The sequence below is a fragment of the Callorhinus ursinus genome, unplaced genomic scaffold, assembly GCF_003265705.2.
Source record: "Callorhinus ursinus isolate GAN/ISIS: 27379988/994484 unplaced genomic scaffold, GSC_fseal_2.0 scaffold8, whole genome shotgun sequence".
NCBI classification, from domain to species: domain Eukaryota; kingdom Metazoa; phylum Chordata; class Mammalia; order Carnivora; family Otariidae; genus Callorhinus; species Callorhinus ursinus.
The window spans coordinates 13,665,749-13,689,502 of NW_027397070.1; the positions used below are offsets into that span (position 1 = coordinate 13,665,749).

The window sequence follows — 23,754 nt, forward strand, 5'->3', positions numbered from 1 at the left end:
CCCCCGCTTCCTGTTTTCGGAGGGATGGTGAGGACAGTGCAGCAAGATTATCTGCTTTCACGGTCAGCGCAGGGCTAGTTGGTGGTGGACTTCGTCCAGAGAAAGAGACATGTTGGAAATCCCGCGCCTCAACCGCACCGAGCTGGGCAGCTCCACCAGTCTCTGTCCATTGCCGGGGTGCGAGGACTCCCCGGGAGGGAACCGCGAAGTGAGCCAGCCTGCTCTCTGCATCATTGAAAATGGGAGGAACGCTCGTGCTTAGCTCCAAGACTGGCTTACAGGTTGATTCTGGCTCCTTGAAGCCTGCAAGGCAACCCCAACCTCACAAGAAAGCTGCATTCAACGTAATCTGACCGAGATGGGGACCCCGAAGGGTGTGCTTCAGAGCCGAAACCAAGGCTTAGAGGTGCGGCCTGGTTCGCATTTATCTTTTCCGGACAGCCTTTGGGCCAATCGGGTCCTCGAAAGGAGGCAGCCCCACTGCCCTCACAGGTACCCTGAAGGCAGGGTCTTTAAGAGCTCCGCAAACCTGCTTTTCCCACACGCAGCTGCAACTTTCTTGAGCTGCTTCAGCTCAAGGCTGTAGAGTGACGGCGGGCGGTGTCCTCCTCTCGTCACCGAGCGGTGTGGCTTCTACAGATGCTTAGACCCAGGCAGGGCGAAGTGCCTCCTCCCTCTGACTGGAGGCTCAGCCTGGCCTCCCCGAAGGGATCTTCCCTGCCCCCGCCCCTGCCCCCAACCCGGACCCGTCCTTGATCGCACTTGCGGGACGGCAGCCACAAGTTTTGCCCTTTGCACAAAAAATGAGTTCTCTTTCATTTGCGGATTTAATAAACAAATGTAACCATATCACATGGGGCTCCGCGCCGTCCTTCTGAAAGCAATTCCGCTGTTGAAAACTGAAAAATGGGTGTAATTTGCATTCAGAAAGTGATGTTAGGGTCATGGCAATTTCCCGGGCCGTTATTTATTTTTACTTTAAAGTCTTTAGGGAAGATTTGCTTATATACTCGGAAACCTTCCAATGCGAGGGTACCAGCAATCCAGTTCGCCTTCAACGCGGGGGGAGGGGGATGGAGAACAATTACTGAGTGACGCTAATATGGGGAAACTGAAAAGAAATGTCGATTGTTTTTATTGTAACAGAAGGAGTGAACAAACAGAAAAACCAACCCCGGGTGATCGGAAACAGGCAGGCGGGGAATTAAAAGCGGGTTTCGGGCGGCAACAGGCCCCTCCCCTGCCCTTGGAAAGAGAAAGCGGGTGAGGAGCGCTCTCGGCCCCGGGGGCCCATCCCACGGCCCGCAGAGGGATTTCCGCGCTCTGGCAGGACCCTGCTTGATGCCGCCCTCTGGGGAAAGGGTCTTGAATCGTAAGCATCGTCGGCAGGAAGGCGGAGAGGCTGCAGGGAGGCTTTGGCGATTCTCGGTGAATCCTCTGGGCTCCTTCTGGGGGCCGCCTCCCCCATCCCCCGCCTCCACTTGGGCTGGTTCGTCCCGAGGCGTCCGCAGCCCGGCTTAGTCCAGGCCTGCAGGTCAGTGTGTGGGCATCCCCACACCCAAACCCAGGGGGCCTGGCTGGGGCCGAGGGCCCTGGCGGTCTGTCTCTCCCTCGCCCCAAAGCTTTTCCCTCTAGCCGCCGCTCCCGACTCCGCCCGCGGCTCCACGCACTGATCCCGCCTGGCCCGCAGCTCCGGGTGGACCTCGCTTGCCTAGGGCACAGGGTGCGCTTCCGGCTGCCACGTGCCGCAGCGGGCAGTGGGAGGTCGAGTAGGCGGAGGAGCGGCCGCTGAGCCCGAGGGGCCAGGACCGAGCAGTGGGCAGATCGGGGTTGGAACGCGTGGCCCCGGCGTTAGCAGCGCAGTCTGGCGAGGACTGAAGTCCGGCCTCTTTTTCTCTACGCCGCGCTCAATCTTTCACTTACCCTGAAACAGCTCCCTTGGGAGAACCGGATTCGAGATCTTGTTTCTATCTCATTCCCTCCTCACAAGGCTGGAAGAAGTCACTGCGCTCCGAAAACCCGTCCCGGAGCTCAGACCCTGCCTCCTCTCCTTCCCTGGAGCTCCCTGGGCAGGGCGAGAAGTGGGCACCGTCGCCTGTGCCTGCCCGGGGTCCTGTCCCCAGGAGGAGGGCAAGTTGGAAGAATCTGCCCCTTAATGCTCTTCTCTGGCAATTCTGCTCTTCATAAATGAAACCGGGAGCAGCAGGACCCTTCTCTCGCGCACACGCACGCCCTCTCTCATTCTAGCCCCCAGCCGCTGTCGTAGCTGACCTGCAGACCCCGGGTAGCCGCCCAGGGCGTCGGTCAGGGTTGCAGAGCTAGGGAAGAGTTCCCTTCCCTCAACAGCCTGTAGCGCCGGGGTCCCACTTTGGCCGTCCCCGGGCGGGCGCCGGGCGCCGTCTGCCGGGCTGCGCGAGGGCGGCCTCGGAAAGAGGTAGATTCTGGTCGTCTCTCCTCGGATCCCGCTAGTGCCGAGAGGGGGGCGCCACAGGTTACCGTCCGCGGCACTGCGACCGCTGACAGATTTATGAAGACTTTACAGCATCTGGCCTGGGCCCGCAGTGGCAGGGCAGGAGTCCAGCCCAAGGGGTGCAATGCGAGCTAAAGTTCCCCCAGCCGCGTGCCCGGGCCGAGCCGCCCCTGCAGTCCCCGGCCTGGCTCCCCTCTGGGCCGTGGACACGTCTGTCCCCGCCGGTGTCGAGCTAGGGTTTCTCTCCACCCCGTGTAGCCCTCTCCTTCCCACCCTCCCCCGCTAGCTTCCAGTCTCCCACTGAGTAAATATTTACCCAGAGAACGGGTAGCCTCTTGGAGGAGGCCTCGACAGCACCCTGGGAAGGGCTTTTGGCTTCTCCCCGGCCTGTGTCAGCTGCAGGCCTTACTGGTTGTGTTTTGGTTTTGGTCTTTTAGAAGAAATTATTTTAGTAGAAAATTTTTCCGATCTTTTTGTAATCTCCCGGGTCCGCAGCGGGTAGTAACCAGGGAGCGCTAGCCCCAGCTGCCCCTTGGCTCTTTCTCGAAGTCCTGCATCCCTAGGCCCACCGTCGAGGCTTACCGGCCCTTTAGGTTTCTCTCTCTCTCTCCCTCCCGCCTGCCCGCCTCTAGCCCTCGAGTCCTCTTTCCCCTTTTCAGGTCACTTATCTCTCGCTCGGGCTCTTCGATTTGCCTGCTACCTGACCATAGCACTCAGTGTGCGGCCCTGGGAGGGTTCAGCATCAGCACCTTCCTCTAGGATCCCTCGCCTCGATCTGTCCCCTGAAGTTTCGACTTCTTTTGCCGCCCAAGCTCGGGCCTCAGTTTGCCGCGGGTTCTTAGTGTCCCCAAGCACCGACGATTCTTCGTGGGCTGTTGGGAATGCGCTGAGCTGAAAGCACGGAACACCCGCAACCCGGGGGCGTGATGACCGCCTGCCGGGCTCCAAGGAGCGGGGAGAAGGGGTGCGCCACAAAGATAATGGGCCGCCGCGGCCAAGTCCAACAGGTAGAAATGGAGAGATAGTAGCAGACCTGTTTGAGAGCACGGGTCATGTCAGGCAGCTGAAGGAGTTTAGAGGCAAACGAGAGGGATTTGTGTTTAGGTCCACCTAGCAGGAGCTCTAAACAATGGGCCAGTCTTTGGATCGCTCCAGGTTGGTGCTGTAGAAGCACTAAAACCCTCATAGAGCGCATAGACCCACATCCGGGCACCGGGTCTTGCCAGCCAGAAGGTGGAACCTCCCTTTACCGACACTGCAGCCCAGCAAAGTCCGCGAGGAGCTCACTGGGTGCACGAGTCCGCGCCAGAGGTAGTTGCGAGTGTCTGTGGGGGGAGGGGTCAGAGAGCTTCTTGATCGAGAAGCCCAGCATGTTCAATCTTTCACAGAAGCCTCAGCCATAGGCACCTCTCTGATATCTCAGTCTCAATTAATTTGCACCCAATCCCCAGGAAAGAATTGCTGTATTAAAAATCTTGGATTCTCCAAGGACCTCTGCGTGGTAAAATACCAGGCGGTGCCAAACAATAAGTATTTGGGGTCAGACCAGGGTGAAATCGCTATCAAGTCAAACTGCGAGATTTTAAACAATTGGAACAAACAAATAAAAAGACAAGTTCAAGTATTTCTAGCTGTGAAACTTCTAAAAGAATTAAGGGTGTTTGAATGAATCTTTATCTTTTCATTCTTCTTACCTATAAACTTGAAATTAGACTGCGGCCCCAACCACAGAAGCATGAGGATCTGGAGGTGGCTCTTCGTTTCAAAAAGCACAGATGATCATTCGTTTTTCTGGCTTCTTGTCACTTACTGGCGGGGAATCTGGGCCCAGTCAGCTTCCCTGTATGTAGTAGACCAGAGCCACACTCACATCCCTCAGGACTGTGGGAGGATCAACAGGAATCCTGTGTGCACAAGAAGTAGTAGTATCAATATCCTCGACCTGAAGCAGTCCACACACCCAAGTTCATTAAAGATGTTCCCCATCTTGTTTTTTAATCTTGATTAGTGTTCTCCATAACCCATACTCAAAATGTGATGAACTTTGGCTGCCAAAAAGAGTACTGTACACTTTAGACTTAGTGATCACTTTAGTGATCAAAAGTGAAAATTCAGAAGTAGGCTGACTCTCAGGGCCTCTGGTAGCTAAACAGAAGACAGGGGAATTACATAGATGTGCAGGCTCGGTGTTCAACTTTCTTGGGACCAAGTCTCTTTCATTAAACAAAACCCTTTTGCTGCGGTTCGCTGGTGAGGGGAAGTCGGGAAACCTTGGCATCAAGTACCAGCAGACCAGCAACCCGGCTGAGCGCAGTGGCGCGCTGGCCTCCCGGGAGAGTGCCTCACGCACAGGCAATCGTCGACGTTGGCTGTGAGCTAGCTTTAGCCGCGTGTGCTTCAGTTCTCCGCATATCGCGCGCGGCCACATCCTGGAGCCTGCGTGGCTAAGGTTTGGCTCCGCGCTCCTGGATGAACCCACCAGAAACTGCGTTGGGGGGGGGCTAGTCCCGGGAGCAGGAGAGGGGTCTCCACCTGGAGGTCACAGTGGCTTCCACCTCTGGCTCGGCCTCCCCTTAACCTCCTGGTCTCTCCGATCGGCCTACCGTCTCACACCTGAGCTCTCGCCACCTGGCATAGGCTGGAGTGAGGAGGTATCATCCCCCGGTAATAGCGTCCTTCTCCAGACAGCCCCTGGAGGTCTGCAAGACCGGCTATTCTAAGAAGCACCCCCCTCCCCCACCTGACGGTGGCCCCCACCTCCCACCTAGAGTTTTAACTTAAATTCTGAGGCGTCTGTTTTCCCCTCCCCCCAAGTCTCCTCAACTCCTTCCCCCTTAGAGTCTCTCATATTCCTACCAAATGCTTTCATTTGCTTATTCAGCATTTTTATCAGCTTGATTTTGTTGTCTGTTTGCGCTGCCCCTAGGAAGGTGTCAAACACCCATTTTCTTTGTATTTAGTCACCCAGGTGCAGAGCAAGCTTGAAAGAGACAGCGGAAGGACTTTCCCGGACTGCACTGTCGCTCAGCGGCCCGCACCAATCACCACGCAGCTTGACCTCGGGCCCTCCTCTTTGAGGGCGTGTCACCAGTGAGTGATAGACGGAGCAGCCCGGCCCAGCTCAGGCCAGCCCACGTTGCTGCTTAGATTGAAATGCAGAACTCTAGCCTCTTTCATCGGGGCACAGACTTCCTTTTACTCCTTCCTTCTGCACTCTCGCCGCCTCCTCCCGGGAAGAAGCGGAGGCACCGGCTGCCCGGGGCAGCGACAAGCCGGGCCACTGAGGCTGTGCGAAAAGTTTCTTTTTGGGAGTTTGGAACTGGGGCCCCGTTGGTGTACAGCTCGGAGCAATGGGTGAGTGGCGGCGGGGGACGCTGTCAGAGCCGGGAAGGGAGGGAGGGAACCAGAGGGCGAGGGAGGGAGGGAGGGAGCGCGAGGGCGCGCACCACTGAGCGCTCACACTCTTCTTATTGACTTTGCTCGTGTTCCTACAAGTTGTTAGAAACACACTAAGGGTCAGGGCACACAGCAGTTCAGTATCAACGCTGGCTACTGGGTTGCTGTTGATGCCATTTTCTGATATTAAAGGAAGAGAGCGGTGGCATCAGCAAGCTCCGTAGCCTCAGTGCGGACCAAGTTTTGTTTCACACAAACGCACGCACTCAGAACAGGAAAAAAAAAAAAATCCAAACCAACTGTAGTTTCTCCTAGACCTTGTCCAATTGCTCCAGGCCCCAGGCGGGGCGCTGGGGCTCGAGGGGTATCAGCCCAGAGACTTTAGCGCCGAGCAGCCGAGAAGGAGCTAGTAGCAAGCGTCAAGACCGATTTCTCCGCCTGCTTCGGAGGCTTTTGAACACTTGGAGCGGCCCCGCGTCTCACCACTTTATTTGCTTGTAGTGGCCGCAGACACCACTGGAATGGGGGAGGGGGTCCGACTCGACCTTAGTGGTTTGGGGCCATTGGGCAAGGCTCGGGGGCAGTAGGGTTTGGGAAAAGCCCAGGTCCCCAGTCCCGGGTGGGTGCGTCTGCCCTGCCTTCTGACGTGGGCGGAGGCCGAGTGGTAAACGGCTGTCCCAAACTGCCGGTGCGCGTCCCCGCGCGCCGTGTGTTCGTCTTGCAGAGCCAGCCTTTGGGGAGGTGAACCAGCTGGGAGGAGTATTCGTGAACGGGAGGCCGCTGCCCAACGCCATCCGGCTTCGTATCGTGGAACTGGCCCAACTGGGCATCAGACCGTGTGACATCAGCCGCCAGCTACGGGTCTCGCACGGCTGCGTCAGCAAGATTCTGGCGCGCTACAACGAGACTGGCTCGATCTTGCCAGGAGCCATTGGGGGCAGCAAGCCCCGAGTTACCACCCCCACCGTGGTGAAGCACATCCGGACCTACAAGCAAAGGGACCCTGGCATCTTTGCCTGGGAAATCCGGGACCGCCTGCTGGCGGACGGCGTGTGTGACAAGTACAACGTGCCCTCGGTGAGCTCCATCAGCCGCATCCTGCGCAACAAGATCGGCAACTTGGCTCAACAGGGCCATTACGACTCATACAAGCAGCACCAGCCGGCGCCACAGCCGGCGCTGCCGTATAACCACATCTACTCGTACCCCAGCCCCATCACGGCGGCCGCAGCTAAGGTGCCCACGCCGCCCGGGGTGCCTGCCATCCCCGGCTCGGTGGCCATGCCCCGTACCTGGCCCTCCTCCCATTCCGTCACCGACATCCTGGGCATTCGCTCTATCACCGACCAAGGTAAGGGCTCAGGGGCTGGATGGTGTGGATGTGCAGAGCCTCCCTCTGCACCCTCGCTGGTGTCTCTGTATCTGAGGCCTCCGGGCCCGGGTCTATCCCACCACCTGAGGCTTTTTCCTTTGGAAACTAAGGAGTCCTCCCAGGGGGTGTTCTGATCTCATTAACTTGAAATTCATGCCCTCCGTTTCCTTGCCACACACAGTCTCCTGCCTCATCTCAAACTACCAGACCCATAACATCCCCCCATCCCCAACACATGGTTCGCATTTTCCACCCTCCCCCGCCTCTCGCGCCGCTGCAGCCTTAGACCCGCTCGCTCACTTGGAGAGCGCGGCCCGGGTCGGACTTGGGGCGCAGCCCGGGAGGCCTGAGCGGGCGTGGGGCTGCTGGCTGCAGACACCGCTGCGGGCAGCTTGTTTGGGGATCAGATGCGGCCGCGAGGAGTCGGGCACCCTGTGGAAATTGCAGTATTCTTGGATTCTGGCAATCAGGCCAAATTTGCTCAGGCAGGAAGTTCAAATGTCACCTAATTGGTTTCATTCTTATGCTTCACTTCATTTTCCTCGGAAACGGAGGTCCCCAAGTTACTACTAGTAACTTGCATGTTACTGCATTGCTCTTTCTGGGACTAATTTTCTGCTTTATTTCTCTCTCTCTCTCTCTCTCTCCCCCTCTCTCTTTTTCCTATCACCCCCACCTCCGGCCTTTACCTTAACAGACTTCACTATATGTATCTTAGGAAGTGGCACCAACCGCTGCTGTGAGGGGAACAAAATGCAGGGTGATTTCATCATGTCCTCTCTTCTTTCCTGGTTTCCCCAAGCCTGCGGCTTCCCTTGAGGGTCCCCCGGTCCCTGGGGATGCGAGTGCACATCTAGTACCTGCATTTTCTGCGGTGCCACCTCCACTGTTCCTTTCCTTTCTCACCCTTGACCTTGCCAGGTAGCGAGTGTCTTTTCTGCTTGGTAAGAATGATTCTCCGGGCCCTCCTGCACAGTTGGGCTTCCGCAGACCAGACTTTGTTTTCCTTTACTTCATAATTAAACAAAACAACAACAACAGCAAAGAAACTGGCATTAACTTCTTTCTTGGTAGGGGGAAAAAGTCAAAATATCCTAGACATAGAATTTAAAGAATACAGAGATAAGAGCCCACCGTTTTAATTTCTTAGCCAAAAGTTTAAAAAGTGCAGGGGAAAAATTAAGTAGGGAAGGGGGGGAATAGTTCCTTTAATTATTTCCTGCCTTTTTCTGTTGCCACCACATTGGCACAATTATCTTTTTAAGTAATTAAAGCAGAGCCCTGATTTCTCATCTTCTTGTTTGCTGCCTGTGAATTTACAAGATTCTTTGAGGAGCTCAGTTTTGTCTTATTCGGAGCTGGTTGGAGCTTTAGTTGGAGAGAGTTTGCCCTTGATTTATAGGACAAACTGACCTCACTGACATTTAAAGGAAGCCCCTGTTCATGGGAAAGTGTGAGATCAGCAGAAATGGGGGCTCACAGGGGGATCTCAGTTTCTTAAGATAACTTCAGGCTTGTGCCCACCGATTGCCTTTTGTCTGGGAAGGCAAAGAGAGACTGGCAGTTCTTTGCCAAAACACAGTTTCCTGGTGCAAATTGGAACACAATCTGATTCTTTGGGGGGGGGATAGGGAAAAAAGACTGACAGAGTTGATCTTCCCTGGGGATTCTACAATCAGACCAAGTATCAGTTGGAAAAGTAATGGATTATATGCAGAGGAGCAACTTTTCATTCTAGATGTTGTTGATTCTGGATGCCAGCTTTAAACAATCTGTTTTCTGACAAATCTGTGACTATAAAATGATTATTTCTATAAGTGATCATTTCTACAAACGATCATTTCTACAAATCAAAGCACTGTGTCAGATGGAAGTATTTAAAATCAGGTTGTAGTGGCTTTGTCAAAACTTCAGTCCTCCACCTATAGGTTCCAAAGACAAAAACACATTGCTCATAGTCTTCAAATATCTTTTCTTTAAAACTGCATTCAGTCATTTAGAGATGGCAGTGATTCAGTAGGCACACTTCTAGGTATTGTGGTAATCAGTTTATAGCATATAATTTTCTTTATATCTCTATTAAGAACATAAAGGATAGACAGCGTTACTCCCTTTTTAAAAACACTTAATTCTGCCTTCATTTCCTTAACTTTTTATTTCATTAAAACAAAATAAAACAAAACAACCCTCTCTCTATAACCTTACCACTGACGCTGGTGGCATTTACAGTGGTAATTGTAGTATTTATTTTGTAAGTTATATGCACATAACCTCACATACTTAATGTGTAGACATAGAGCATCAGAGGTGGTCACATATAAATTATGTACACACAAGACAAACTACGCATGTATGTTTTGCATGTGCATTGTGGGCATCTTGTAGTTATTTGTTTGCAAAAGACTTTGCAGGTCTTTTGTCTCATCTACTGACATAAGTACTAGATCCCCACAGCACCGTGAGCACTTTCCTGGATGTCTCTGAGCACCGGCCCCAGGCCAAGGACGGTTAGGCCAAGGACGCTCCTCTCTCCCTTTTCTGTCCGCGTTTTCGTCAATCCCAAGTCGACCCTGGGTTAGGACTGGGACGAACAGCGCATCCAGCTTCACGTGTTTCATTCCTCGATTTAGGAAAACTCTCAGGTTCCTTTCGTACGATTTCCCGGGGGAATGAGGAGGGGAGGAGGAAATCAAAGGCTGCTGAAAAAGGGGGAAAAAAAAAATCTTCCCGCAGGCGTGGGTGAAAGAGCTGGGAGAGGCCTACTCTGAGGAGAGTACACTTCGTCGGGCCCTGGGCCTGGAGGCCGGCGAGGCCGCGCCTGGGCCCGGCGCCCCCGGGAGGTCGAGGGCAGGGGTCGGAGCCCCGGAGCTCGCGGGTCGCGGCTTCGGGCCGCGTCTCAGGAGGGGGCGCGCGGGTTGGATCTCCAGCTTGACGCCTTCTCCTCCTCCCCAGGCGTGAGCGACAGCTCCCCCTACCACAGCCCCAAGGTGGAGGAGTGGAGCAGCCTGGGCCGGAACAACTTCCCGGCCGCCGGCCCGCACGCGGTGAACGGGCTGGAGAAGGGAGCCCTGGAGCAGGAAGCCAAGTACGGCCAGGTGAGGAGGCGAGGGCCCCGCCGGGTGGGCCGCGTGGCGGCGGGGGTCTGGGCGACGGGGGACCCAGTTCCTTTCGGAGCCTCGACCTAGGGGAAGCCCAGGCCGACCACCCGTCGCAGCCGGGAGTCCTTTCCCGGTCGGGGAAAGGCGGGACCGAGGCCCGGACCGTCCGGGGCGGAGTTGAGGCCTCGACCCCCCGCCAGGAGCCCGGGGGGGGCCTGGGGCGGTGGAAGCGCCTCCAGGCCTGCGTGGCCGCTGCAGGGGCCGGGAGGCCGCGCCCGAAGCCCACGGCGCTGCTCGCGCAGGGGCTGGTGACCCACGCGAGGCGCGTCCGCAGGCGCGGGCGACCCCGCTGGGTTCTCACGGCGGCGCCCGCGCGAGCGGCCTCCACGGCCGCCGAGCGCACGCCCGAGGTCGCGGCCTGCGGGTCTGTGGGCTGGGGGGTCCGCACGCTCGGACGTTTCTCGGGCCGTGGCTCCCCGAAAGCAAACAAACGAGGCTCGCCCTGCGATAGTGAAGAGAGGGCAACCAGATAAACTTAATAAAGTTACCATTTCCCGATTAAAGGTCACGGTGTAATCTCCCAAGGGGTTTGTGAGAAAAACCTCAAATTATACGGATTGGCTGTGGACCGCTTAATTTTTCCTTCCCTCTGTTCCTGCCCCGATTCTGCAAAAGAAAAATTAAAACACTCGTGGGTTTTTTTTTTGTTTGTTTGTTTTTTTTCACCCCGGAGAAAAACTAAGCAACCACCACCACAAAAGCCCTAGAGTTTTGAGTCTAAATTCATCACAAGGATGGAGTCCGGAGCTCAAAGCTTTGAAAAGCAAACAAACAAACAAACAAACGCGGATCTTAAGGAAGCCTAAGGTTTCTTGGAGCAGATCTGGGTAGATTTGCAAATTTCTTAACACCAAATTCTAATTCCAAAGCCTCAAAATACCTAATTTTCGTTTTATTATTGTGAAGTCATAGAACTCTTAGTGTTTTCTTATCGGTCAAAATCAGCGTTTTACTTGTTACTTTTATTCACTTGGGAAAAAGTTCTAATCCGTTTTCTCAAACAAACCCCATTTCCATTTCCTTTTCTCTCCCTTATTTTGCTAAAACAGAGTCAGACACATATTAGTAGCTCTCCCATGACAAATATCCCAGAAAATAGCAGCAAAGAGAGTCCCTTTCCCGAGTATGTTTCTACTGTAAAGAATGCCAAGGAGAAATTATATGAAAACTTGCCGTTTTCTTTTATAAAAAGCCCTTCATTCATAGACAAGAGGCAGTGTAGCATTGGTTAGGAACTCCGATCTTCTGGTACCGTTGTCACTAAAGCAAGTTATTAAACCTTTTAGCACCTCCATTTCTTCATCTTTAAAAGGAGGAAATGATAGTCCCAACCTCAGGAGATGTTGTGAGGATTCAGTGAGATAATGCAGCCATGTGGCACATAGTAAGCTTCCATTTAATAGTACCTGTGGTTATAGATGGCGGTTAGAGATTGACTTTTAAAAACAAGCAGTTTTTTTTCTTTTGGTGAGAATATACTTTGTTCAGAGAGCTCATAGTCAAAAAGTGCCAAGGCATTTTGTTACAAACATTAGAAGGAGTGTTTTTAAAGCACCTAGCATAGTAGCAAGCATTTAATAGGTGCTCAGTAGTTTTTATTGGGTCATCATTTGTTATAATAACATCAGGAAGTAAAGAGTTGAAAAATAGTTTTTAATTCTCACATATAGTTGATAAACCCAGTTTATATATAAAGCAGTGTCATAATTCAAAAATCCTTGGTTATTTCATCTTTTTTCTCCCTCGAATTATAGATCTAGTGTTTATACTCATTTAGAAATGGTTAATTTATACACACATATCAAAACCACACTGACCAGTTTAAAATAAAAATAGAAGACTGATTCAAATAATCTACTCTGTATATTCTGAACATTAAAATTGATTACATTTAAACACTAAACATTATATCACTAAATTATGAGATTTATAAAAGCAAACAAATGAAAGACATAAGTGGCAAAATAAGTATTATTCTAAATACATAAGAGAACAAGTTAATTTTTCTTCCAGAAGAAAAAGATATTTATATCTTAAATTTGGAAACTTCTTTTTTAAAAATTTTATTTATTTATTTGAGAGAGAGAAAGAGAGCACAAGCAGGGGGAGGGGCAGAGGGAGAAGCAGACTCCCCGCTGGGCAGGGAGCCTGACGTGGGGCTCGATCCCAGGACCCTGAGATCAGGACCTGAGCTGAAGACAGACCGACTGAGCCACCCAGGCGCCCCAAATTTGGAAACTTCTTAATTGCAGTATGCTAATCTTCTGCATTGCCATGTAGTAATATAATTCAGATGATGTAAAATTTCAAAACTTGAAAAGTTTCTAAGCACAATTAAATCAGTGGTTACTCTATTATAATTATCAAAATTGTGCTTAATGATGAAGGTGTGCTAAGTAGGCACACAAATTTAGGCTGTGTCATTTTGTAAGCGGTTTTGGAATTTAGACATTGATTTCCTTGAGTGTAAAATTCTATACTAATACTTGCTCATAAACAAAGAAGCAACGGTAAGGTGTGTTGTATATACACACGTGCATTTCTCTTACCAATATTCAAAGGGCAGCTTTATTTTTAAAAGTTATTTTTCAAAATGTTATCAGCATAAGTACACTTTTACAACAAAAATGTAAACTCAAGTAACATTTCTCCTCTATTTGTATTATGAACAAAATTTGAAAGTTTTTGACATTCTCAAAAATTATGCACATAATACTCTCAGGGCATTTATAACTTTTATTAATAGTGCAATACTATCTGATCCCAGTTTCAATTTAGTATATAGAGGAGGAAATTGAGAATTCAGAATCCTAGGAATTAGAGCATAATCTTTTCCCAGAAGACACCTGTAAATTACCAAACGGACTGAATTGACAACTGATTGTAGGTACTAGTGATTACCATAATCTAGAGTTCCTATTTTCAGTTTAAACTGCAAAAAAAAAAAAAAGAAAGATGCCTGATCGCTAGTAATTAGAACCTTATGCACATTCAGCTGTATACACACCTATCTTCTGTTTTTTAAAATACTAATATAGAATATTCAAACTTGTCTTACTGATTAATATTACTTTGAAGTCAATATTTTATATTACCATTCAGAAGTTCTTATTGTCTACCCTTGAGGATAGAAGAAGAAGAAGATTTATTTGTTTTGGCTTTTTTCACCTGCATTTAATATTGGGCCAGAAATGCTTAATCTCATCTAATTCTGAATGGCAACCATGTTCTCTGGTTCTTAATGCTGGTTCTCTTCTGTTGAAAACAAAATCTCTACTGAATGCAATTGCAAGGCAAAGAAAAGGGGGGGATTGGAATATATCTCCCCTTTTACATGGTACTTAGTGAATTAATGCTTCATTTTATTTAAAGAGTCTATAAATAGTTGTATAGTTCTTGAAACATTTTCTACAATTGGGCATATTTTCTCAGCAAAACTATATTGCATATCTGGTACTCTAACTGAAATAATCTGAACGTTAGATTTACAAGCTTTGAGTATCTCCAATTTTGGGTAGTGTATGTTAACTCAGACAGCAAGTTTAATATAACATTAGCTACAGATTGAAATGTCAGAGATGGGGAATAGTCTATACAAACTTGAACTTAAGAAAAAGTTTATTTTTAGAGTTAAACAAGTTGTGAAAATGGTTGGATTTGGAGTCAAATTAATCTGGAATTCTTACGGAACATTCATTTGTGTATTGTATTTGAAATAAAGATAGTATTTCAGAATCATGAATATAATTTTCTAGTGCATTATTTTAAACACTGCTTGTCCTTGCAGACATACTGTTTTCATGAAAATATAAATGAAGTTGCACTGGATTTTTCATCATATGAAATAAAGTTAATTTTGTCTTAAATAATTTATAATTTTGTAGAGAATCCAACTGTAGGCAAATGCCACTAAAGAGACTTGAAATTCATGATGTTATCTCTTATGAAAAACATTCCTTGACCTGGGTTGCTTTTAACTATTTGTGTCTTAAAACAAGATTAATGATTATGTAGTAGTAAAATGTGTCATATAAAATACAAAAAAAAGTAATTTGAAATTTTTTCAAGGCTACCTTAATTTCAATATTTTGGAAACACAAAACTTAAGAAAAAAATTTAAATAGCAGCTTTCCATTACCTAAAGACATTTAGATCTGCAGTGTGATAACTCAGCATAAATAAGAACTTTTTGGATGAATGTTGAAACCATACTTTACAACCGTCATTTCACTTTGTGATATTTGTTTCACTAGGTCATTGCATAATGAACTAGGAAGGGTAGAACAACAGTCAAACAAAAAAGATTACACCGAAAAAAGGGAGAAAATCTTGTTTATTCTCCGATCTGAAACTTTCTTGCTAATGATATGGAGGCTAAATTCTAGGTGAAGCACATCTCTATTTGTGGCTAGATCTACTTTATGATAAAGCCAAAGTAAACTCACTTTATCATAAGGGGAGGACCAGGTAGAACTGATGAGTGGATGAAAGATTGTGGGTATAGCACTTGGCAGTGCTATCTGCATTTTCTTCAAGAGAGAAAATGTTGAGGAGACAATGCCCTGAATGTGAAAACTACTGGTCTATAACTTGTAATTGCCAGACAGTTGTCATACCAGTTTTTTTTTTTTCTTGTGGCCAGAAGTGTTTGGATATTAATGCATTTCCATTTTCGGGGGTGGTGGTGAATAAATGGAACAAGCATAAATCAAATAGTGAAGGGCTACATTAGAACTTTTTATTTACTTTTTTCAAAGGCTTTACTCATGTTGCTTACTTAAAGTGTAACACCAATTCTGTGATAAAGAGTTTTCCTGTTGTTGTTTTGTTTTTTTAAAGCAAGAGTATCGCATCTTCTGCTTTCAAAAGGCTGCACTAACTTAGGTATACAAATGATTATGAAACAGCTATGACGTGTCCCGTTTTATGAGGATGTTGAAATGATTAAGGCAAGCTCCTGTCCTCAAACTGTTTGTAGTCTAGCTCTCTGCCAGTACAGCTTCTCAACGTACTAATTTAAAAACATATTTTTAAAAAGTGACAAATCTATATTTCTAACATTTTACAACAAGTAAAATGAGAAACTCATGCTTTCATTCAAACCTTAACTGGACATTGTATTTTATGTGTTTTTTTCTAGACTATTTTCTTCAATGACAGTGAGATAAAATCTTTTTCTAAAAACATTCAACAAAGCAAGTAACTTACTCTTTTTAGGGTATGCAATTTGGTATATTTTACTTTGAATTCGTAAATCTCATTCTCAAAATTATGTAGAAGAGAGTTTGCTTCAGGGAGGATCCTTATATAGTTCTCTGGCGGGAGAGGATTCTCATGGCTTTTATGGAAGATCCACATAAAAAAAGGGGTGGATGGATTGAGGTCTTATTTATGGAATCTTTAGGTAAAGTCATTTTCAAAAATGAGATTTCCATTACATGCCCATTGCTGGGGTTTCATTTGGAAAATTTGTTTACTCTTTTCTGGGGATTCCATATGTTGGTTGATTTATAAATTATATTTACAATCCAATTAAATAGAGTAATTTAGCATGTTTGCTCCCACTATATTTATGGTGTACATTTGGTAGTCTCTACTCAGCCTAACTAGCTTTTCAGATTAATTACATGCCCTTCACTGAAAACATTAAACAGATTTGGGAAGTTTAAGTTATGTACTCTTTTACTGGAAAGAATAAACAAACATCAATGCTACCTGTAGTTGTTTTCCTTTGTGGTGGAAAATTTTACTCATTCAGTGATTGCTTCATAAATAACAATTACTTTATCCAGTAGAGATTTATATCTTTTACCGATGTCATGTTTCAAAATTAATAGAAAATTGATAGGTTTATTGAGTCATTAGAATGAATGAATAGTGAAGGTGGCAGGTACATTTTAAAGCATGTTTGTCATCTCATCTTTCTTATGCTGCTTTTTCTAAATTTCTAAATCTGACCTTTAAAAGTAAAAAGGAAAATTAAGACAAAACTTTTTAACCCCAAATCTGGGTCATAATTTAACCTGAGGGAAAGAAAGCTAAGAGTTATTTTTATACTGTTTGAAGATTTCTGTGGGTTTTTTTTTTTTTTTTCTTTTAAGCAAAGGCTTTTGCCTCCTCGGCAAGATGAGGAGATCAGACCTCCTTAAGCTTCCCCTCTTACTCATCCTTTCTGCAAGACAGAGGGACTGCATCACTAAAATGACTCTAAATATGTTGTGGATTTTAGAGAACTTTGAAACACTTAATACTAATAGTAATACTAACATAAAAGCAAATTTGGTGCCTTAAGTATGAGCATTTGGACAAATATGGAAAAATTAGTAGTGTTTATTTTATGCTCGACAAACAAGTGTAGTCACAGAATAAGTGAGGCACCTGAAGGTAACACAGGCCTAAATCCAGTGTTCTTCCTCCCGCTGAATCCCAGGAGCATTATGTAAGATGAGAGTCCAATCCAGCCCAATTTCTCAGGGGGGTATGTTTCAGGGCAAAAAGAAGTGGGTCCACCAGGTAAGGGGACTGTAGACATTGCAACAGAACAGCCAGATAAAGGGGGCACATCAAGGAGCAGTTGTTCCAAGGGCAAGGGTGGAAGGGGAGGAGGGGAAGATGACGAAGCAAGTGTTTCAGGGGAAACTGTAATTGCGGATGATGGAAAAAATGCGAAGAAGAAAGAATGGGTAGGAAAAATTCAGCTGTCATGAAAATTAGAATTTGTCAACACATTTTTTTGGCTAACTAGAGCATTGTTTCTGTCATGTATAATATTACATAGTTTAACCTGATGTACTTATAAAGTGTTGAGCAAAGGTTTTCACTATTTCAAAAATAATTTTAACCTTAACATTCTTATTTTACGATTCTTGGTGACACTGGTGTCAACAGTATAAAATATTAATTAATCTAGAATGGAAGAGGCCAATACAGATGCAAATACGTTTCTATAAGTGGACTGGAATAATTCCTTTTTAAACTCGTTTCTTATGGGTTATTGGGAAAATCGTCCACAAACATGATTGGAACTATAATCTCTATGCAATGCTAGATTTCTTCTGCACTTTGATAGCTATCTTACTCATCTTCTGAGAGCCTTAGAGTGTGTCTCCTTTGAGCCATTCTCTGATGAGCCATCCTCAGAAAGGGAGAAAAGATTTTTTTTTTTTAGAAATTAGAATGAGGATCTAACAATGAGAATAGGGTTCTAGAAGGAGAATCTTTTACAAGATGTTATCTCAAAAGAAGCTCTAGTTTGATATTAAATTGTGTCTGTCTTTTAATTGCCCTGGAAAAAGCAGGAAAAGATCTGCTACAGAAGATCCCGTGTCAGACAGGGGTGGTAACTTCTTTTAACACATGACCATTGACTTGCCAATTGGCCCAGGATAAATGGCTAAATTCCTTAATCTACATTCTTGCGTATAAGAAGAGACTAAGATTTCATTTGTATTTTAAAGTGATGTGCACTGATTTCTTTGTTAAAAAATAGAGCACCATCCTATACATTTTAATTTCAATTGAACATTGCATTGTAATCATTACATATTATCTTATCATTATTATAAACCCAGTAGTTTATAATGAGTTACAGTTCATCCGTCTTCATTATTCCATAAAATATGTTGGATATTTCTTGGTGCCTGGGACATAGGACATACTCAAAAAGCCTTAGTGTCCTTTCCCTTTCCTCTGACAACCAGAACAGGGGGTGTGTTCTTACAGACCAAGTACATAAGGATAATCCCTCTACTTTTATTATTTCGTCAGAAATCCATGAGCAGTGTTAAGTCATACCCATGTGTTTATTCTACTCTGTGTATTACCCTAAACTGACAAAATCATTTTTGAGAGCCCATCATTGCATTCTCATAGATGTGGAAGTGAAAATAATAACCAAATGAATTAAATTGGAAAATAATTTGTGTTGCAATCGAATTGGAAAACTATCTAATTAACATGTCTGCTCTTCTTACCTCTAAGGATTGATCGGTTTTACTACTAGTAATTCTAATATTTACATTACACTCTCACTAGGAAATATGTTGATATGTTAATTCACATCACTATCAGGGAAAAGATTTACTCTTTATTTCTAAATGATGTAGAAATTGAGGGGAAAAAAATAAGTTACTTGGGGGAGGATGCCAAGTGTTCATGCTAGAATCAGGATTAGAAATCAGGGTGTTTTTGTTGTTGTTGATAGTAACAATACCGACAATAATTTATTGGATGCCAAGAGAGTGCTGGTTTCTGGGCAAAATCGCTTGCCAGGGCTGCTGCATTTTGTCTGCAAACTAAGATTTTACATTTCAATTCATTTCAAGAGATTTATTCATGTAGCTTTTAAAAATTCCTATCACAGGACCCCAAAACTTTGCAAACTAATTTTCCAATTTTAAAACCACACATATGCAGTTCTTTTATATTCCAATAGACAGTTTCTTTTTTGATAGAACAGCTCTGGAAAAAAATACCCCCAATCTTCATGTAAAAACTCTTACAAGACAACTGCCTGATTTTGCATGTCCTTTGTCCAACAGGCATTTTCAACCTGACATTTTAAAATACAGCCCATGTTTTATTTAACAAAGGTCGTGTTCATTTTGAGTTTCTAAAGTGACAGCTTACACTCTGTGCCCTTCTTTACTGGAAATGAAAGCTACACCAACCAGGCCCTTCACCAATGCTTCAACAAAAGAGCCAAACAAAACCAAAGTACAGGGAAGGTTGACAAAGGCATTCGGATAGCTGAACAGCTTCTGAGAGTATTTAATCACCATTAATTCTTTCCTCACCCTCTATTTCCTTCCTATAATTCCAAATAGCAAAGCAAATACTGTGAATTTTCTGGTTGTAGCCTCCTCAAAACGTCTGTGGAAGGAATATAATGTCTTGCCTTTTGGCATTATGTTTAAGTAGCAAGACTGGGGATGCATGTAGAATGTAAGCATCAAATTGAAAAAAAAATCAGAAAGTAGAGTCAGAATATTGCTGCTACTACTACTCAGAACTTACATTCTGCCACTTTCTGAAAACTGGTGAAATGTCAACTCCTACAATGTGATTACCTTCACCTCTTCTCTTTTCCTACTCTTAGGCACCAAACGGTCTACCCGCTGTCAGCAGTTTTGTGTCTGCGTCCACCATGGCTCCTTACCCCAGCCCGGCCCAGGTGTCGCCTTACATGACCTACAGCGCCGCTCCTTCCGGTTATGTGGCTGGACACGGGTGGCAACATGCCAGTGGCACCCCACTCTCCCCCCACAACTGTGACATTCCCGCATCGCTGGCGTTCAAGGGAATGCAGGCAGCCAGAGAAGGTAGTCACTCTGTCACGGCTTCTGCACTCTGATGGGAAATTCTGTCCGCGCGGCAGCTTCACCCCGTCTCCCCTCAGCACACCCTCCCCCTCTTCTCTGGTCTCGGATCCCACCCCTCCTGCCCTCCCGCCCCCAAAGCTGGCTTTACGGACTCACATCCTTTGTGCTGATGACACTTAAATATTTCTTGCCATAACTTCTCTCTTACAGAAAACCTGACATGACTTTAGGATTTGAAAACAAAAGCAATCTTAAGGATTGAATGAGACATTTGTGTTGCCCACACACTGTTTTAACGTAGCAAAGAAACCTGCACCCCTCAAAGGGCTAAGGAACTTTTAAAACTAGTCTTTGGTAAAACCACATGTGTATATTTATTCTAAATCAACCTGAACTTTTGAAACGTGCAATTGTTGAGATTTTGCAAAATCAATAAAGGAAAATACATATAGAAAAAAAGTTATGCTACACCCTCTAATCAAATAAGGTGACCAAATAAGCTTTAATTCATCATTAGGAAACTAATCAATAATTGACTTGTTTGAGTGATGCTTTGTTTATTCTTAAGAGATGACCTATTTTGTTGGAAAATATAATGTGTAACACAAGCAATATCTGAATTTAGCTCCTCCTGGTGTTTTGACTTGGTTCCAAATACAATAATGTTTATATTTTCTATTAGTTTGTAAATACGGACTCTGGATGGTGCATTTGTGTTTTCATTCCATGGGACATACCCCCTCCCTCCCACCCCCATCTATTTTTTTCTTTCTTTTTGCAAAGGTGACTTTCTGGCAACGTCTTTGTCTCTGTTTGGTGGTGGGCTGCTCGGGCTCCTGGACCTGGACTTGCCCCAAATTTTGTGTGTGCAGTGAAGGCTTCAACATCTTATGAAGGACATTTTCTTTCTACAGCAGAGGACTCAAAAACAGATTAAACAAGCCAGTCTCCCATTTTGTATCCTAATCAAACAACACACATGCCAAGCATATAAAGACATGAGGGTGGAAAATATCTGAATAAGAAGGCTTTAAAGGAAGTCACTTAGAAACTTAAGTTTAATGTGAAATGCTTTGCAAAGACACTTAAAATGAACTTTATGTTAAGAAAACCACTGTGAAACTAAATTGTACTGTTATTGTTGGCTTACCTGTGTCTTCAGCAATCTCAGCCCAAAATTATGTTGTAATTTAAAGAAAATGGAAAATTCTGCTCTAATGAATGTAAAAACGGCTTGCTGTGAAGTTTACATTGTTGTACAGAAGCATGTTTCACATGTAGGTAAACTGGTGGTGGTATTAGAAATACAAATGCTATTTAATTTTTTTTAAATTCCCTTTATTCATTTCTGGAGTTACAGGACATAGTTTAGCTGATGAGTCTTTCTAGACCAATGGGATTTTCACTTTAATGTTAATAGCAGAGCTGTGGGGTGTACACGTGTGTGTGTGTGTGTGTGTGTGTGTGTGTGTGTGTGTGTGTGAGCATGTGCTATGTGTTGTATTTAAAACAACTGCTTTTCTTGGGCAAAATTCTACAGTTTTTCTCTTCTGTTTAGAAAGTTCTTCCTGCTTGGCAATATGTAGGCTTGAAACTACATTTTAAAAACTGGTACAATTCATCTATTGGAAAATTAATATATTGTGGGGTTTTTTTTGGTATTAATTCTGTGCAATAACTAAAAGGGCACATCACTAGATGTGGATTTTAAAGATGCATTCGTGAGGTGATCCTGCTTTCTTCCTGTCTGTGCTGTGCACAGTCTACACGGCAATCCGGTTCCGTCACATTGGTTTCATGGCTTCACTTAAAACTCAGATGGCTAGACGAGCGAGGCTTTCAGATCACTAGCGTATAAACAGTAAGCAGATTTCTGACACATAAGTTATATTCGAGGAATTGCTTGTTTCAAGCAAAAGATATCTTATAGAGAGAGCTTTGAACTGCATTTATTTCTAAAGCAACCAAAATTCATTGCTACAAACAGAGGATTATAACTTCAGGAGAAGAATAAGCAGAAGGAGCAGATGAACTCTCAGGGCCATAGTCTTCCTTTGATCTTATAAAACTCCTATTGACATCTGGAGTTCCCAGTCTGGTGAGAAAATAGACTATAAACTGAATGGAACAGAGATACCAGTCCAATATTTTGGTGGAGACTTTAAAACCATAACTGTACAGGGACTCTTCCTGCTGTCCAGAAAAGCTGACATAGGTATAGAATTATCCCTTATCAGATAGTTTTTAGATGGCTACTAAGAGTCTTTAAAAAAAAAATACCAATCATTTGTATGGAAACACAATGAAATATTTTCTTTATCTAAATTAAGAAATCTCTTGTTAATGCTATTTATAATTTTTTTCTGGTTCTTGTATTTTAGAAAATCTAATGTTAATGATATCAAGATTTTTTTCTTCTCTTTTTCCCCCAGGTCTTTTCTTAGCAACAGTGAATTCACATGGAGTAACTTAAGAAAGACAACAGAAAGCTAAAATATAATTTGCTATTCAAAGGAAAATATGATTTAAAGCTACTTTTAAAAATAAGAGAAGGAAAATGGGATGGGGTACGGGATTGGGATTGTTTGATTTTTAAACATTATTATTATTGGCTAATGTTGACATATTTCCTTGTTTCTTAGGGGGTAAAAGTGTTGTTTTTAAACTGGCAAATGCACTCTTCAGAGATCCTTTTCCATCCCATTCACAGGGAGAGGTTAAAGGTTCAATTTCATGGCTTCTATGCGGGCATTTCTCTCCCTCACAGGATGCAAGAGCATTACCTGCAAGGATAGAATGCAGTTGTACAACAGACACATTCTTATTTCTCTTGTTTTTTTTTTTCTTCTACTTTTAATGACCTTATGAAATATTGGGCTGAAATATAAGTTAAAAAACACATTGGAAAGGATGTACAACTGAAGGCTGTGTATGTATATACAGTATGTTAAAAAGCCTTTATTTTTATACTTCAAATGCTCTAAATTAATAAAAAGTAATAATTATCATGTTATCTTTTATTTTTTTATTTTCAAAATGCTTTAGTGACATAGTCTAATGGTAGAAACATCCCTCAGTAGTAGTTAAGAACAGGTGTCATCTAGAATGGGCAGATATTTTTGTTGACTTTAGCTACTGAAGTAGCATCATTTCAGGATGCAAATATAAAATCAAGTTTGGTGATATCAATGCCAAGGAGATATTTCTTAGAGTGCATGTTAGTACAGGAATTTTTGGAAATGCTAAGAATGTACTTCTATTTTGAAACATTTTCCCCTTCATAGTACATATTTTAACACTACAGATAGTTGACTTCACGCCTGAAGCTGTCACTTAAAACTAATAACCTGGAAATGTAGTTTTACTCTAAACACTCTTTTTTAAGAATGGCATGGGTAAGAGTTCTGACCAAAGATATCCGGATGCAAATATGGACAGCACAAATGGGCCCAAGGCCTGGTTCCAATTTGTGTTTTAACATGAAAATAGTTCAGCAACAAAAATTGTTTTCAAAGGGAATTATGTGAGGGAAATTTCATGTGTTCTATTTGCCATAAAAAACTTCACGTATCAGGATTTAAAAATATGACCTGCTTTAAACAACAGTGCAAAATGTAAAGTGGCTTTGGGAAAATATAGCTGTGATATGTATTATTACTCAAAGAACACCACCAGATTTAAATTTTAACATAAAATCCAACATTTTAAAAATGCCATTTTAGTGTACTTTAAAAACACTTCCTTGTGCCTTTTAAATATTATTTATGGGAGAATTTAATTCCTTATAAAAACTGTTCAAATTTTGGCTTAATTTTTTTTATTACTCTAAGCATTTCTTGACCTCGTGGGAAAAAATAATTATCGATACAATGAATTTTCTTTGCAAAGCGGTGTAAGAGGAATACAGATCACAAAATTTATATAGCTTTTATGAAATATATCTGATTTCTATGCTATTTTCTGTGTTCGATTTACATACCCCATTCATACTATTTTTCTTTGCACAGATTTATGGATATAGACAAAACTACAGTCTCA

The 23,754-nt window shown here is 44.4% G+C and overlaps 1 protein-coding gene across 3 annotated transcripts; it reads left to right on the forward strand.

Annotated features, from left to right (window-relative positions):
- The first annotated feature begins 1,245 nt into the window (after positions 1–1,245).
- Positions 1,246–23,659, forward strand: PAX9 (paired box 9). 3 transcript variants are annotated; one of them, XM_025869144.2, is made up of 6 exons: positions 1,246–1,372; positions 5,431–5,824; positions 6,591–7,217; positions 10,191–10,333; positions 19,494–19,716; positions 22,149–23,659. In XM_025869144.2, the coding sequence occupies exons 2-6, from the start codon at positions 5,821–5,823 to the stop codon at positions 22,187–22,189; spliced, it is 1,038 nt and encodes a 345-aa protein (XP_025724929.2). In that variant the 5' UTR covers positions 1,246–1,372; positions 5,431–5,820; the 3' UTR covers positions 22,190–23,659. The 3 variants fall into 3 exon arrangements, with proteins under 3 accessions (XP_025724929.2, XP_073751208.1, XP_073751207.1); XM_073895106.1 differs by lacking the exon at positions 1,246–1,372 and adding an exon at positions 1,432–1,534; XM_073895107.1 differs by having other exon boundaries at positions 19,494–23,659.
- Positions 23,660–23,754: the final 95 nt, after the last annotated feature.

Coding starts and splice junctions, on each gene's coding strand:
- PAX9 (XM_025869144.2), top strand. Junction 7,218..10,190: donor TCGCTCTATCACCGACCAAG/GTAAGGGCTCAG, acceptor CCTCCTCCCCAG/GCGTGAGCGACAGCTCCCCC. Junction 10,334..19,493: donor AGGAAGCCAAGTACGGCCAG/GTGAGGAGGCGA, acceptor TCCTACTCTTAG/GCACCAAACGGTCTACCCGC.